We start from the raw sequence: 17,149 nt of genomic DNA, 5'->3' as shown, positions 1-17,149 counted from the left end.
CTATAATTAAACATCCTGTTACTACATCGCCTCCTGAGTTTCTTCCGGGTTCCAGCATCTGGGTCTCCCTAGTAGTCCGACCATGACATTTATTTTGTTATTATTATTATTATTATTATAATTAATATACTTATTTTTTTTATTATTTATTGACTTATTATTTATGTATTGTGATTATTTATTGTTTGTATTGACATACTATTGATTTATTATTTTTTTTATTATTGACTTATTGTTGGGTTTTTCTAAATAATTTAAATTACATGTCAAAGAGGTCTAAAACTCCTAAATGTTTACAAATTATTTTTTTTTAATTCTTTGTAATATTTTTTTATTTGTAAGAAGTCCTGCAACAATGCATTTTCATTGAATTTTGAGCTTTTAAGGCTGACTGTTTCTCTGATGTAACAAATGATGTATCTATATATATATATTATATATATAAATATAATATATTTACATACATGTATAAATATATATAAATTAAAAAATATATAGTATATAAAAGCTACTTAGACACCTCTAAAAGCAATAGAAATCATTGTCATGTGGGTGTTGTCGACCTCACCTCACCGTCGGTCAGGCTTCTAAAATGGGCATGTCTCCTCTAGTGATATAACTCATTGATTCCAACAGCCTCCCCGCCCAACGTAGTCCGCTACTATATTTTCATGAGAAAAAAATAAACACAGAACCATCCCTAAAACCTTCAATAGCCAATTTTCATCCGTAAATTTAGAACCAAAATCGACCAAATCTGGTAACACTGTGGATGTGTTGAGGTGCACACTCCCCCCTAGTGTTGAGGTGCATGCTTTGCACCGTCACGTTCACTGATGCATCTTCCATCAATGTACGGTAGTCAGGGTGCTGCTTCTTATTTCTGAGTAAAGGAGTAGCCAATCACAAATGTGTCTCCGCCTTTTCTGGTTTGATTGACAGACTATAATATGAATAAATACTTTAATAATAGATGCAGAAATTACAATGCGCTGTTTCAAATTCAGTGTCACATTTTAATCTGCACTTTTGAAGATGCAACAAGAAGGTAAACTGACAGAAGAAGGTAAACTGTAAAAGAACGGGGGATGCTCACTGGAGATCAGAACAATCGATACAGATACCTGAGATCAGAGAGGCTCAAAAACTGATGGAAATGTATCTTGGTGACACCAAATAAGTGCAGCCAAGCCGCACAATAAGCGTGTTTGAGATCACCCAGGTGAACGCAACGCTGTTCAGATCACCTGGTGTGTGACATATATTTTTGTTTTTGCTCCATCACCTGTCAATCATCACAAAAATATCAGGAGAAAGGGGCGGGAGCAAGGGGCAAACCTACCGAACGCAGCTGGAAATTTAGTACTAAACTGACTGAAAGCTGCCCTACTGACTACAAAACAATGCATTATGGGACATGTGTCCTGATGGTTTTTGTAGTTAAGTGAGAAATTGAAATAATTTCTAATACCAATTGATTCAACCCTAACCCTTAAAAATAGGCTAAATCCATTACAAAACATTCAAATAAATATAAAATATATAATAACACAGATCACACTAAGGGGGAGAGGAATATTAAAACTAAATTGAACTGAACCCAATGATCCAGGCGAGCCGCTGGTTCATCTCAAACACGTCTATCGTTGCATTTTCACCACGTGTTTTAAATGCGTCTCGGACTAAACCGTGTTGTCACTCGCAAATATTTAAAGTTCAAGCCCCGTTAGCTGTCACGCATGTAAGTGTGGGACATTTATTCTCCTCAGCTGACCCGACTCCCGCGGGAGCGGTGAGCTGCCCTAACAGCCGTGCATAAACCGTTTGGTTGGGGGGATGCCACGCCGCGCGTTTAACCGTAACCTCCGGGTCTGTGCGGCCCAGAGAAATGTCCAGCCCGGACTGCATGTATTTAGAAAATTACGAGCGAATAGATACGTTCTAAAAGGAAGGTAAGGAACTCCTTCATGTGGTCCGGGGAGGGGCTGTCAGGTTTCCTGCTTTCAAGCCCTGTCATTGTCCCACAGATGTTTACGCGCGCTCGATTATCTCTATGCCCCTCCCCCTACACGCATTTTAGCCACTTACGCCAGTGTGTGGTCTCGTCTCATGAGTATGAGTGCGAGTGTGTGTGTCTGCCTGCGTGCGTGTGCGCTCGCGTCTCAATGATTATTTCATTGATCATTGACGTGCCGTTTCCACGTTAAATGTATACATAATACGGAGGGTGGGGGGTGGGGGGGCAAATATACTGGTCGCACATGTGCGACTGGATGTAAAATTCAGTCGCACACTCTCAAATTTTGGTCGCAAAATGCGAGCAAATGGTCGCAGTCTGGAGCCCTGGTGTACATGGGCCCAGAAAAATGTTTTCAGAATATAAAAACGTTCACTAAGGTCACACTTTCCGTGTGACCTTTCATCATTCGCACATGCGCAGTAGGGTTTGAAAACCAGAAGGTTATAGATTCCGCCGAGCGGCTTTTTTTTTCAAACTTTATTGAATGTAACAATTCAATACAAAACGATTATAAACAGCGCCGAGCGGCTATATACATTGACATGTCAGCTCGGTAATATACGAGATGATCTTCTAAACGTGCTTTTAATAATGTTACGGTTATTATGAAACACCTGTTCGCTCATCATTTGAATTTTAATCCATGTGGTCAGTGCTTTTTCTGAACGAAGCCAGGATTAGCAGTATGCTAACACGGGCTAACAACATTAGCTTTGGGTGGAGCTGCATCCTGTGAATAACATCAGCCTTTATTTTAGTCGGGACACGACTGGAAACACAAATCCGCGTGATTGTTTGAATGTTTTCTAAGGACTGAGCGACATTTCTGCTTTGAAGCTCAAACCGCTGTGTGTGCTGACGATCAGAGCTGTGCTCAGACACACACTTTTAGACCCGGTTCTGAGTTCGGTTGCTCGTACCCCTAGAGCTGCAGGACGGATCGCAGTCTTAAATCTCCCACACATACCGCTCATTATACCTTATAATGAGCGGTATGTGTGTTATACTCATTGTACCCCCCCCCCCTTCCCATCAAACACAAAGCTGGAAGTCCACGCTCCTCCGGTCCACTTCACTAGTTAAGTGAGGGAGCGGACTACTTCTTTTCTGTTTTGTTTGTTACTTTTTTCGTTAAAGTCACTTCCCTCAGTTTATAGTGGATCATCGCGGATTAGTCATTAGTTGGGAAATAAAATTAAAAAAAGTAAAATAACGAATAGCAGTTATATAAGAACGAAACATGTAAAAATCCCCCCCCCCCCCCCCCCCGATGTCATCGTCCATCCCGATGGTTGACAGCAAACATCGTCAACGGCCAATTTAAGGGACATCGCCCAACCCTACGCCTAACTATGTTTTTACCTCAGCACGTCCTGAATATCATTATTCCTGTTCGACCCTAAAGTACAACACCCAATACTGCAGACGCTCTCAGTCTGCCGGCCAGACGCCCGGATGATTCATGACAAACAAAAGAGCTCCAAGGCCAGAGCTTCGGAGCTTGCCCACGGCCAGCTGGACAAAAATAGCTCACACCGCGGCCAGCCGGAGCTCGTTTGCTTGGTTTCTGGAATGAAATAGAAATACTTAAATCTATTTTCTCAACTGCAAGAAACATCAATGAACCGATAACACCAGAGTGAAACCTCAATCATTTCATTCATTAGATGCTAAATGACTGACATGACCAAAAAAACAGCTGTGCAGTCATAAACATGTGCAGCACTCGTGTGGACTCGCTCATGTTTCATCCACAGATGAGCCCATTTCGCTGCACCTTTCATTTCACTGGCAACAGAGACAAACCATCAACAAAATGATTGATGCTGCTGAGGTTCTTATGGAAGTGAAGCTAATCTCAGCAGAGATGCAGTTTTTCTAAACTGAAATCACTGACATTAAACAGCCTGAACATTCATGGAAAAAACTGGACACAAAAAAACCTCCCTGTTGTGTTTCCACCCACCAATGAGGAGCAGTTTGATGAAGATGAAGCTGCACTGGAGGAAGAATAAGTCCAGAAAAAGATGGAGAACAATTCTGACACTAAGCAGTTTTTCACTGATGTGTTCAGGTTTGAATCTTTTCTGTCTGCAGATCCATGAGCACGACCCTGTCTTTGGGTTTTAGCTTGAAATGTAGTTTTGGAAATAGAATCTGTCTGAATGTATGGAATTGGAGACATGGGCTGCATTTACACTGCAGGACTATATCCGATTTTTTTGACGACCCGCTTACATCATCTTTTATTGTATTTATTTATTTATTTTTATACACTGTATTTATCCCACGAAGGGGAATTCTTTCTCTGCATTTGACCCATCCCCTTGGGGAGCGGTGAGCTGCAGCGGAAACCGTGCTTGGGAGGCGGTAGCGTTAAGGGTGTTGCCTAAGGACTCTCACTGGGTGATGTTAATTGCTCATGGTAATTGCCCCCAGTACCACTGCTCATTCCCCTCCGGGAATTAAACCCTGGTTTCCTGCATGGTAGCTTCCCACCTTACCAACCGAGCTACCCAGCCGTAGTTACCCGTATCCGATTTTTGCATTTACACTATACAATGCTGAAACTATCAAACATAGATGTTCTGAGGACTACGTAGCAGCATTTATGCATTTACGAACCTTTCCTGCGGGATGACTTTTTTCCGACCGTCGTCAGAAACGCACGGGAGATTTTTTCAAGGGCCAAAGGCGGATTCTCCTTCGGGGTTCACTTTCCGTTCTGAACCCTCAGCCTCCAGAGTGGGTTATGAAAGACTCCAAAAATTTTGGTGGGAGACACCTCATTTTTAATTTACGGTTCCCCGACACTCCCCCGCTCCGCGCTCACACCTCCTCTCCTCTCCTCTCCGCACACGCACACACACAAACGGTCCCCATCACATACACACCCCCACTCCGCAACACAAGCAAAGAAATAAACGGCTTCTAGCCTGTTCCAGAGCAACGGTGTCCCGCTTGATTAGTTACCGTTTGCGTCCCAACCTGGACCGGACCGGGAATAACAGCGGTTTCCAAGTACGGTCTGAAGCCTGAGGCTGAAAGGTAACATGCTGACAGCAAAATCAGTGCACAAAAGCACTTTAATAAGTCATGTGATCTCAGTTGGTGGTGTCCTGAATTGACGTCACTGAGGTACGACTCCCATTTAATGGGGAATATCCAATTTGTCTGCTTACATGGCACACGCAAATGCACGTATCCGATTTGAATCCGATTTATTTCCACATATGAAAGAGGCCTGTATCCGAACTGAGAAAATCTGAATCCATGCGCTTTTTTCCTGCTTACACGCTCACCGGTCATATCCGATCTGTGTCACATTAGAGGAAAAAAACTGAATTGGGTCACTTAAACCATGCAGTGTAAATGGGGCCATGGAGACATCAAAGAGGTTTAGATTGGATTTTGGGTTTGACAGAGAAATCTGCTGAAAAGAACTGAACTACAAACTTAGAATCACAGACAACAAAACAGATTGTACTTTTTTATCTGCTAACAATTTTCTCTTTGATCTTTTAAGGTTTCCTGTTTGTCGTTAGCTGGAAGGACTAACTAAGATCATATGATTTGAAGAATGTTGTCGGCTGCACTGACCAACAATGTCTTCTGTCTTTTCAACAGGAAGGGACAGAAGAGACTCTTCCAGGACACGCTGTTGATGGACTGCATGTTTGGAGAGCTTGAAGCTCAAGATAGAACCGTTGTTGAAGTGAACATACCGATAGTGTGGAGATGAAGATCAGAGTCACACTGACCTGCTGACATGTGAGAGCTGTCCACACTTTGGACATGACTTCTGTCCCTCCTCTTCCTCTGATCTCTGTTCTGTGGGTCTGTCTCTTCATCTGTAGTTGATGTTGATTCTGTCTTTTCATCTGTAGTTGATGATGATTCTTCATTTTGGTTTGCTTCTTCATCCTGACTATCAGTTACATTAAAGCTCTGCTGATTTTTTATATTTGCTTCACTGTTCTCATCTTCCTCATAAGTAGGAATCTCCATCAAGGTATCAGTCTCCTGTTTCAGATCAAGCTGATCTTCATCCTGACTGATGCAGAGTTCCCCTGGTTCCTCTTTCATCTGTGGAGGTTCTGGTTCCTCTTGAATCTGTGGAGGTTCTGGTTCCTCCTGTTCCACTCTGAAGTTCCTCTGCTGGTTGCAAAGATCTTCTTCTTCAGTCATCCAATGCTGGGGGAGAACTGCAGGAACACAAACACAACAAGGAGCGTTTATACGTTTTCAGGACTTTTGTTTTTTTTAAGCATCAATAAACTCTGTGATCATTGGAGAAAATTTCTGAGGACCAGAAGAGACTCATTGAAATAATGATGCAGAGATGAGTAATAACGTGTTACAATTACTTAAGTAACTTTTTGTTGAATTGTACTTGTGAGACTAAGACAAGGCAGGTTTATTTGTATAGCAAAATTCGCACACAGAGAAAAACAGGAAAATGATTGGTTTATCGCCCTGGGAGTAAGTTATTGTAGAACCATCACTGAGTGACAGACGGGTCCCCAAAAAGAAAAGCATGAAGCTCAAAGGGCTTCTCTCCTTTGATGAAGGTCACATACCTATGTGGTGTAGCTGCAGCTGTGGTTTCCAGATGACATCCAGCAGTCTGCGCTGACGACAGAGCTCCTGCTCGTACTGGACGATGGTTCCTTCACAGAGTCTGCAGATTTCTTCAGCAGCAGCAGCTAGTCGCTCGCTGATCAACTCTCTCAGAGACTGAAGGGAAGACATGGTTCCTGCTCCGATCTTCAGCTCCAACTCCCACAAACACCGCCGTCCTCTTCACTGCAGCTCCGATCGATCATCTGCTAGTCTCACAATCACAGCAATCCACGTTGTCTTTCCGTTCAACACTTCTTCATTCATTTACGACACTTTGGAAAATGCTGAGAGTTCCCACACGAACCACGTATCGTCCTTTCTGTCCAAAAACCTCACAAACGTCCCAACTAAACACCACCGACCTCTCAACACAAGCTAACGCTGCTAGCCTGCTAACAAGCTAACGCTGCTAGCGCCTCGTGCTGTTCTTCTTCTTTGTTTGGCTAACAGCGTCATGGTGTTTTAGCGCCACCAGTTGGTCTGGAGTGTTGTCTTTTGCTCATATTATGATGTCGATGGCGGGGGGAAAGAAATTAAGATAAATAAATAATAATAATGATAATAACAACAATATAATAAAACGTCAGAGCCAAAGAAAGTGGTCTGAGAAGAAGCAGCTCTGAAGCTCTGCAGCTGACGGTGCAGCTTCAGGACTCATGAGGAGGACCACACTGCAGCGCCTCCTGCTGAAGCATCAGAGAGTCTGCAGACAGAAGATCCTTCCAACAGCAAAGAGGTCTGCAGGAGCTCTTTCCACCACCAGCAACAACCTGAACCAAGCAGGACCTACAAGAAGTTCAGCCACTAAACTTCCACAACTCAGAAGCTCTGAGCTCCGTCTGAGTCTGCAGAGATGCTGAGCTCCTCAGCTGCTGCAGCTCCCACAGTCACATGAAGGTTTGCAGCTGCAGCAGGAAGTCCAGATTCTTCATAGATTCTAAAATAGATTTATTTCTTTGAAGCTTTTTTTTCCCCTAAAAGTTGAAAAGTTTGAACATTTTCTGCCAGAATTGGTAAAGTCTGCTGCATTATCTGTCAGCTTCCATTTTCAGCATTTGGATCCTCAAAGTTCAGGAAGAAACCGGAATCCAAACTGCTTCCAGTTTCCATGTTTGGGATCTTCTGGACCTGTTGAAGGACACAGATTCTTTCCACATCATGAAGCTGTTCTTCTGAACCCAAACGGCCCACAGTTCTATGCTGATGATGCTCTTCTTCACCAACAGCCTCTCAGATCACAGATGCTGCAGTTTGCTTGGTCTGCTGGAAAGCAGCAGCGCTGCCACGCCCACCTGAAAGAGCCTCAGAGCTTCTCCAGCTGATGTCTTCAACACTGGGACTCCATCCCTTCTTCCATTCATCTTTCTGTCCGTTTGCTTTGAGGCCCAGATCCTCACCTGCTGCTGGCTTTGGTTCAGCAGCTGCTGACTGGAACGCTGAAGCTCAGAGCGTCCGGCGCTTTGATCTTCTGCACATTCAAGTGTGGAACAGATGCAGAGAAAAGCTCCAAAGTTCTCAGAGGAGCATTGATTCAACAGATCTTTAGTTTCTGGAGACAACTTCAATGGAAGAATGAAAACCACATGGATTCAAACTGAAACTCTGTCAGAGTCAATAAAGTTTTTTCAAAGATGAAGTTCTTGAAGGACAAAGCTCTCCTTCACTGTCAACACACACAGATGACCAGAACAGTTCCACATGTGTGTGCATGTTCTGGGAAGTTCTCCGGTTCCTCTGATCACGGGTCCAGCAGCGTGTTTCAGGAACACGGATGATCCAGAACATGGGATCAGACTGAAGTCAGCAGCTTTCAGCTCCTTTTGGGCTTCAAGCCCAGAGAGAAGACAGAAATGTGAGGAAGGCAGAGAACATGAAGGGTTCCTGACAGCAAAGAGAAGTTGGAGCCAGAAAGACTAGAACCGGATCAGGACCAACTCTGGACAGTCCTTTTAGTGGTGGAGCACAGACAGAAGCAGCATCATGTTTGTCACAGAGACGTGAGCTTTGAGGAGCCACTCTGCAGCTTGACCCTCTCAGATGTCAGCAGCTGTTTGTGTCCTCAGATCCAGTCAGACACCAACATGTTCCTCAGAGAACAGCATGTCAGCACACACTGCACACGCTTGGATCCATGCAGACGTGTTGGAAGCCAGAGCTTCAGGCCGGCCTTCAGTGGATCTGTCCGTTCATGCTGAATGGGAGCAGAAGAACGTCTGTTTCAGCTCTGCTGCTTCAGCTCCACTCAAACTGCTGGGAACTCCAAACTCTCTCAGAGGAGAAAAACAGCAGAAAGCTTTCTGCAGCTGCTCTCACAGTGGATCTTCCTCTGTCTTCTTCAGCAGCAGATGATGAAGAGTCACTTTCTTCAGGTTCCTCTCAGTCCTGACCTTCATTCCTGATGGACCAAAGCAGACTGACAGCAGCTCTTTAGCTCCACAAAGAAAACTCTGCAGTTTCCCAAAAACCTTCTGAAGCAGAAAAACCAGGAGACTTCCTGTCTGTCTGTCTGTCTGTCTGTCAGTGTTGGAGTCTTCCTCCATCTTCAAATGATGAAGGTTTCTGCTTTGGAACATTCCAGAAAGCCTTTTGAAAGCCTCCTGATGATGCTGGAGGACAGGGAGGAGCGCAGGAGGATGCAGGAGCTCCCAGAGGAGGAGAGGCAGGAGGAGCAGAGGGAGCGGCTGCTGGAGCAGAAGCAGCTGCAGACGCACTTTTGGCTCTGGGCTTCAAACTTTGATCAGGAGGAAGAGGAGGAGCTAAAGAGGAGCAGGAATGCTGGGAGTGGGACTGGAATTCAGACTGAATCCAACATTTAGGGACAAAAATGGCGTCTTCCAGAAATAAATCCATGTTTCAGAAACGGGAACATTCTTGAAAGTCTACCCGGCAACAACTGGGGTTTGGATGAGGAGAAGAAGAAATGCTCCCATTTAGAGAGAAAACAGTTTCTACTCCATCCAGACTCTCAGCTCCATTTAGCTCCTGAATCCACTTTGGAAACGGGTTTTCAAAATAAAAGCACACATTTTAGGAATAGAGGTAAAAACTAACAACTAACGTTGGATTTGTTCTTTTCTTATTGAAATAAAGCAGAAAACTGTTCTTTCAAACTCCTTCAATGTTCTTTTTTGATCATTTCTAAACATTATTCTGAGTGTCAGAACCATAGAATCACTGAGAATCATCATTTGGTCATTATTTTATCATAAACTCATTTTTGTCCATTAAAAATTGAACATTTGAAAAGAATCAAATGATCAAATTGAAAGAAAAATCAAACATCAAAGTCAGAGACATAAAGGGTTCATATCTTCACCAATTCTTCCAGAAACATGGAGGATGTGACGTCACTTTTCCTACCACTGCTTCAAGTTGGAGCAGGAGCTGAACATTGTCGCCCCCTACTGGTGGAAACAGCTCGTTACAAGCGTGGAGACGCAAAAAAGCTCCGATTGGTTCTTCTTGATCAATGATGTCAAATGCTCTGGATCACAAAAATCCCATTCAGTTGATGTAAAAACCCTCAGCTGAAGGTCAAATCTGCTGTGAAGAAGTTTGGTTTAGTCCAGACGTGTTGGACTTCAAACTGTAATTTCCACCAACAACACCACCAAGAGCTTGTTCAGCTGGACTACAACACATGACAACAACACACATGTCTACATGGAAGTGACAGTGTGGCGGCGCTGCTCACATCACGTCTGACCTTTGACCTCACACTGAAAGTGGCCGCCACGGTGACTGAGTGGAGCGGCTCCACGGCTGCTGGTGGTGTTCCAGGTGATGGAGGATGTTTTCCAGGTGTCTGCTCCTGCAGAGGTCTGGATGGATCTGAGCTGATCTGAATCTGCTGACAGGCCTCTGAGGAGAAGAGACTGACAGAGGAACCATGAGCTGAAGGAGGCTAAAGGCCCAGGATCCAGAAGCAGCTGCAGAGAGACCACCAGCATCAGGATCAGGATTCCAGAGGGGCGGGGCTCAAAGTGGGAAAAGACTTTTTGCTCCTTGAAAGCAGACGACCAGAGATGAAGTCACCTGGAGACAACGACTCCTTTCTGATCCCTGGAGCTGAAAGTGATCCAATTGTCATTTGGATGTCAGCAAACTCTAGTCAACATGAGTTTGTTCACTTGATCCCAGACTTGGAAGAATCAAACACTGGAGGCTCTTGATGTCGGCACAATGTGCTGCAGGCAGAATCAACAGGAATCCAGTTGAATCCAGATGTTGGAAACACAGACGTCCTACAGCAGGGCTGCTCCTTCCTGTTCCTGGAGATCTACCACCTGCCTGTTCTCCAGCTCTCCCTGCACTCCTTCCTGCTGATCACCTGGACCAGGTGTGTTCATCCAGTCACAATCTGGAGACATCTGATTGAGCCAATCAGTAGCTAGCAGGGCTTGGAGATCTGGAAAACAGGCAGGTTGGTAGATCTCTAGGACCAGGATTGAGCAGCCCTGTCTTCCAGCTTTCATTCCCAGAATGCAACAGTTTGACTGAGAATGAATGTTCTCCTGCTGTTGCTGTGAGGATTCTGCAGGTCCGTTCTTCAGTGGTTCTGGTGGTGTTCTGTCTGTCAGTCACTCCAGGTTCCTGTCAATCATCCACATGTCTTCATCTCTGTTGTCTTCAGTCAGTAGAAGTCTCTGTTTTCAGCTCTACATCGTCAGATCATCAGTTTTTGGTTTCTCCATGGATTTTCTCCTGTTTCTGTTTATTGATCAAATCTTGACGTTTCTGCCTCTGAGTCCAGTTTCTGCATTTTGGCTCCTCCCCTTCCTGACAGCTGGATCCAGTGTGACTCCGGTTCTATGTTGGATTCTCTTCTGCATCTGATCCTCTAAACACAGGAAGTTGTTGTGACTGGAAGGATTTGGATCCAGAAAGATGGAGAACCTGAAGGATCCAGAGTGGAAAGAAGGCTAAACCAATCAGAAAACATTCTGTTCAACAGAAACATTTAGTGTCAGACCCGGAATGAGGAAGCTGTGACCTCACCACAAATACTCTTCCTTTATTTTGAAAACCCCCTGCTGTTTGATTTTGTACCTAGCAGCAGCTTCCTGTCCCTGCAGGATCTGCTCTGTGTTGAATTCAGACGTCTGGCTAAAGTCCAAAGTGACTCCTGGACTCATTTAGAGCGTTTTTCTGAAACCTGAACGTCTGGAGGCTCCGAGTCCGAGCGGAGCTGCAAAGACACGAGCTGCAGCTCAGAAGAAAATGGTTTGATACCAAACTGGGGGGTTGGAGACACTTTTGGATTCATCTGGAAAGCTGCTTCACACCCAACGGGATTCACGCGGTGGGCGTGGCCACTTTCAATGTAAAGTCAATGGTACAGACGCCATCTGAGGCCCTGGGGCGCCATTTGAGCGGTGGGCGTGGCCACTTTCAATGTTAAGTCAATGGTCTAGACGCCATCTGAGGTCCTGCGGCGCCATTTGAGCGGTGGGCGTGGCCACTTTCAATGTTAAGTCAACGGTCTAGACGCCATCTGAGGTCCTGCGGCGCCACTTGAGCGCTGGGCGGCGTGAAGGTCTGGCAGCAGTGTGACGGTTTGAGTGACAGCGGGTAGAAAACACATCAATCTAGTGAATGGATCCATGGTTCTCCTGAACTTCCATTCATTCTCTTCACCTGCTGGTTCCCTTTGGGGGCAGCGGGGTTTCAGGAAGCGTCCTGCCTGCTGTTGGCCAAAGGCGGCTTCACCCTTCAGTCTGCTGCAGGGCCCATGGAGCTGGAGCATTGATCTGGCTATGCGGCTCCAGGAGGAGAGCTGGCGGCCAGACAGAGAGCTGCTGCTGATGGAAAGACAGCCTGATCATCTCCTGAACTTTAGCTTTCTGGTTTCCATGGAGACCATCAGAAAAAGGTCCCTGATTTGATTCTGGTTTGTAGTTTTCATCTGGGGTTAACATGGGACAGCAAGCCTTCAAAGTCGGTCAGAGAGACGGAAAGACGGCGGAAGCGTCCGTCTTTCAGACTCATCAGGAGAGAAGATCACTGAACGGAGAGAATCTGAAGGATCCAGACATGGAGACGTGATTCCCCATGATTCTGGAGAACTCTTCATCATCCAGAAACCTGACCTCTCAGCATCATCCGTGTCTTCATGCAGTGGAAATGACAGAAACACAGACACCGCTCCATGTCGCCATCAGGCTGAAAACATCAGCTGGAAGCTCCGCCCACAGGCGGCGTCAAGCTCAGGAACACATTTGTGGACAGACGGCGAGCAGAGAATTATCCACGCGGTGAAAGAGAGGCGGTCAGTGTGGACGCAGCTGAACAGAAATGTATTCATGTTCATTCAAAACAAAGAGGACACTTTTGAATAGGAGGCAGAAAGGGCAGGTTTTCAAACCCCCCTAGGTTCCTGTGTGTGCACGTCTGACCAGCATCAACCTGTTATTTCTGTTGTTTCTGATCCAGAAAGGTTTTTAATTACCATTTATTTGTCATTAGTGTTCAGAGTTCATATAGTTTTGCATTTTTCAACAGTTTTCTGAACTTTTTGAGCTTTTCCAGTCTAGTTCCACTGGTTTTATTGGAGTTTCTACTTTTTTGTTACCCGACGTGACCCAAAGGTCTCTGCTCGTGGTTTTATTGGGATTGAGCAAACAAAAATGCATACGATTTTATACATTTTTCATTGGGATTGATGTTGAATAAGTGCTGGGTCAAGACAACCTGCAACATTTAAACTATTAAACAAGGAAAGAAAGACCAAGGTACCTTCTTATGAGGAGAGCAGACAGAGATCTACCCAGAAAATCTCTCTCCTCTGGCGAATATTCTGCTGCCTCCTCTTTTAATAAGTTGATTTGGGTTGTCCCTAAGTTACGCATGCGCTGAGCTCTAAGGAGGGGAAACAGATAAAAACACAGCTGCAGCGCTATCAGAAAGCATTTATTACAACATGTCCATCCTTCCACAGTCTTCTCAAATCATCTCTGGACCTGCAAAGCCGTTTCTCACAGATAAACACAGAGCGTCCTTTGATTCATTTTAGACACAGCTAACACAGGTTCTCAGGAAAATGGTAAAAAGACGCAAAGAGAAACATTTTCTCCAAAGGGTGTCACCTCCACCTTCCTGTGAAACAGATTTGGACACACACAGACACTTCTGCAAACATGATTAAATCACATATATATATATATATATATATATATGGCTAGGTGATGCATAAAATAAGCAAATATGAGATAACCTATATACATTATTCCAACAATAAGGGAGCTTTGTTTATAAAAGTTGAAGGCTTTTATCCTTAGCGCATGACGTCACGCCAGAGTGGGGGATATTGTTGAAAATGTAAAAACCCTTAATCTTGGACTGAGAATTCATTCCTGCTTTTCACTGTACTAATGCTAAATAAAAACATGATTGAATAAATCCTTGAATGATCAAAAATTTTATTTCAAACAGAATAACATTCAATAAAAAACATAAACATTAATTTCAGAAAAATACTTAAACATAACTTAATTAACAGCATATTTTATCACATTCAACATTATATAATTAATAAATACAATCAATAAAAAATAATAGTAAATACTATTTTGAATAAAATACATAATAAGAATGAATACTATTTTAAATATTATATATTATAAATAATAATAGTAACAAACACTAATTTTGTTACATTTCATGAAAAAAAAAAAGGATTAGTTGAATGAGTGCTCCAGAGACTCCCAGAGCTCTTCACCCACATCCATGTTCTCATAGTCTTCTAGGAGCAGCTCCAGGTCCCCTTTCTCCCTCCCCTCCCTGACGGCTTTTATTTTTAGCTCCTCCTCAACGGCTTGGATGACCACCTACAAAAACAATTTCAGTAATTATTTTCCAACTTTACTCTTGAGTACATGTCACTATGCATTGTTTTTTTTCTTGTCATTTTTACGGTTTTAGTCCATACCTCTATTGTGGTGTAATTTGTGGACTGATAGAACCCACCCACCAAAGATCCACGCTTCATGTGGCTGAGGCTCACATGGCCACCCACTTCCAATTTAAACAGGGCCGCGTTCCACCACAGAGAGATGTTCAGTAACAGAAGGTATTTTATGCATAAACACACACACAGTGTTCAGACACTCAGAAGTACATACTTGGTGTAATCAAAACTGCCTCATTGGAACATCGTTCCTTCCACTCTTCATCCTCCTGATTGCAAATTCCTAAATGAAGACAAATAATGTGTAAAAATTACATGTTCTGTTAAAGCAGATTGCGAACATTTACATAACTTGTACATCCTTACCTCCAAGACATTACCCTCAAAGGTGAGGAGGGGTTGACCTTCCACCTGGTCCACACTTATCAGGGGTGTGATCACTGATGGAGGATCTAGGAGTCTGTCTGATGTCCAATAGAAGGCCGTGTGCTTTTTGGGGAGAATGTGATGGGGGGGGGGGGGGGGGGGGGGGGGGAGATGTTTGCTCCCTGCAGCCTAAACCATTTCATTATTTAATGTCTTCACAAAGACACTTTAAAGGCCAGTTCCTCGAATAAGGTCATCTTTTCTACAGAGCGACCATCTGTAATAACTATCACTTTATTATTTTTAGTAATTTGTGGGGCAGCTGTATTGCTGGAAAAGTCCCAGGTAATTACTTTGGACTTTTCCTTCTCCCTCAAAATGCAGATGTGCAGCGGTGGGGGTGCTGCATGTGGGCCACTCTGTCTGGTGTTAATCACCTGTCTCAGTGCCATTCTGAGATGAGAGGAAAAAAAAGGAAAAAGACATGAAAAGTTCCCCAGCAATGTCCTTCAGTTATTACTACATAATTTAAAATGAGTAGTTACCACTCAGTTTAAAATAAGTATCCATAAACATTAAAATATGTCTAATAATATTAGCTAAAAAAAGACATTCATTTTACCATAACCCTAAAAGAGTCAAGATTCATATTATTGAAAAAAAAAATCTCTTAAAAAAAAAGAAAAAAAAATACTTTGTAGTTTTAGGGCCACACACAAAAAAAAGAAAATTACGAGATTTAAAGGCTTAAAGACTCGGCTTTACTTCTCTCAAGCAACATTTCCACTTTTTTCTCGAAAACGTATTACTTTATTCTAGACATTTCGTCTTTTGTCTCAATATTTTGACTTTTTTTCCCTGCAAGTGTGGAACAAATAATAATAAAAAAGGCCTTCCAGAATTGTTTTCTCATTGTAAACCTGCCTACCTAAATAACCCTAGGTAAGAGGTCAACTAAGCTCTCAATATGAACTTATTTTGTTCTACATAAGATTCGTACAGGAGGAATGCAGTAGTAATTACTAACTATCCCAACCAACAATAACACACTCAACGCTGATTAATTAAGGAAAAAATAACCTATATTCCAGTTTTAACAAATTCAGTACACATCAGTAAAAAAAAGAATGTCAACATAAACACATGCTAAGAATGAAATTCAATCATGGATTTGGTGACTAAAAAATAAATAAATAAAATACGACAAAACCTGTAAGATCAATAAATCACAGACATAAAATAATTAATCAGTATTTCTTAGTAAACCTATGTTAGATCCAACAACACTCTAAACCCAAAGTCCTTAACTTCTGACATCTCAGAACAAACATTTCGCAAAAACAAGAAAAAAAAAACTCCAATAGGAGAAAAACTGTGCTTGAAGAAAAAAACTTTGAAAAAATGTTACCTACTTGCACGTCCTGAAAGAGAGATGCAGCTTTACAGCTCTGTTTACAACAGTGAGTCTGGGGGAACAGGTGAACGGGATTTCAGGTGAGGCCACAGCACCAGCGTGGATTCTGCGTCTGTGAAGAAACTGGATTTTCTAGAAAGGACTGTATTAAATTTTAGTTCGTAACCCCGTCAGTTTCTTACACACAGAAATAATGAATAATGACTCAGAGACAGTAACTTAGCTTTTGTGGAGGTTTTACTTCGCACAAACACGAAGGGGACAGACATGAACATGGTACATTCAAAGTCCGAACCAACGAGCTCAGGGATGGGCTTTGGTATAAAAACCCTGCATTAGCATATTCAGAAGATGGTCTGAGGATCTTCGTGTGAAAATCACGCCCACAGGTTACTGCTGGAGGGAAGCTCCAAGGCTAAAGTGAAGATAAGTCTGAGGCCTGCTCAGCAGAAAACATGCACAGAAAAGAGGGAGTATGGGAAGAAACTGTTAGAACAATAGTTTGGCTGTGCTTTCTTCAAATGTAATATAATTTTGAGATGACAATACATGCTCAGTGAATTAAGTTTAAACCATTAGTGTAATAAAAGTTAAAGGCAGTTTCTAACTATTCTTCACAGCGTCGATCCAGAGGGATTCAGTCCACTCCTTGAAGAAAAAACAGCTACACTCACGTGTCAGTAAGTCAGTTAGCCAACTCCAGCTTCTATACTTGCATCAACTTTAAAAAAAAAATATCTAGCACATTGTCAATAACAAGGAAATCACACATGTTAAATTGAAAATTTCATTAATGTAAATACAGAAAAAAGTTGAAGTA

At 43.1% G+C, this 17,149-nt stretch overlaps 2 protein-coding genes and 1 long non-coding RNA gene across 8 annotated transcripts in view; 1 reads left to right on the top strand and 2 right to left on the bottom strand.

Moving 5' to 3' along the window:
• The window catches only part of LOC144986851 (uncharacterized), an 82,184-nt gene extending 74,829 nt beyond the window's left edge, over window positions 1-7,355 (bottom strand). For 2 of the 4 annotated variants that reach the window (XR_013650710.1, XM_078935290.1), the window contains exons 1-2: window positions 6,601-7,345; window positions 5,782-6,225 (exon numbers count right to left, since the gene is read on the bottom strand). Coding sequence is in view for 3 of the 4 variants with exons in the window: in XM_078935290.1 (XP_078791416.1) it covers window positions 5,782-6,225; window positions 6,601-6,772 (616 nt within the window). In the remaining variant the exon portion in view is untranslated. Of the gene's footprint in view, window positions 1-5,781; window positions 6,226-6,600 lie in introns of all 4 variants that reach the window. The other 2 variants (XM_078935323.1, XM_078935297.1) reach the window with 2 other exon arrangements.
• The window catches only part of LOC101164420 (uncharacterized), a 736,165-nt gene that overhangs the window by 561,694 nt on the left and 157,322 nt on the right, over window positions 1-17,149 (top strand). The gene's annotated exons all lie outside the window — the stretch shown is intronic.
• Window positions 14,157-15,078, bottom strand: LOC144988407 (uncharacterized). Its single transcript, XR_013652317.1, has 3 exons — window positions 14,916-15,078; window positions 14,571-14,832; window positions 14,157-14,469 (listed from the first exon to the last, which is right to left on the bottom strand). It is a non-coding gene; the product is annotated as an uncharacterized LOC144988407 (long non-coding RNA).

This window comes from Oryzias latipes, chromosome 2 (assembly GCF_053564925.1).
Source record: "Oryzias latipes strain Hd-rR chromosome 2, Olatipes_Hd-rR_3.1".
Taxonomy (NCBI): domain Eukaryota; kingdom Metazoa; phylum Chordata; class Actinopteri; order Beloniformes; family Adrianichthyidae; genus Oryzias; species Oryzias latipes.
This window is presented reverse-complemented; position numbering and strand designations above follow the sequence as displayed.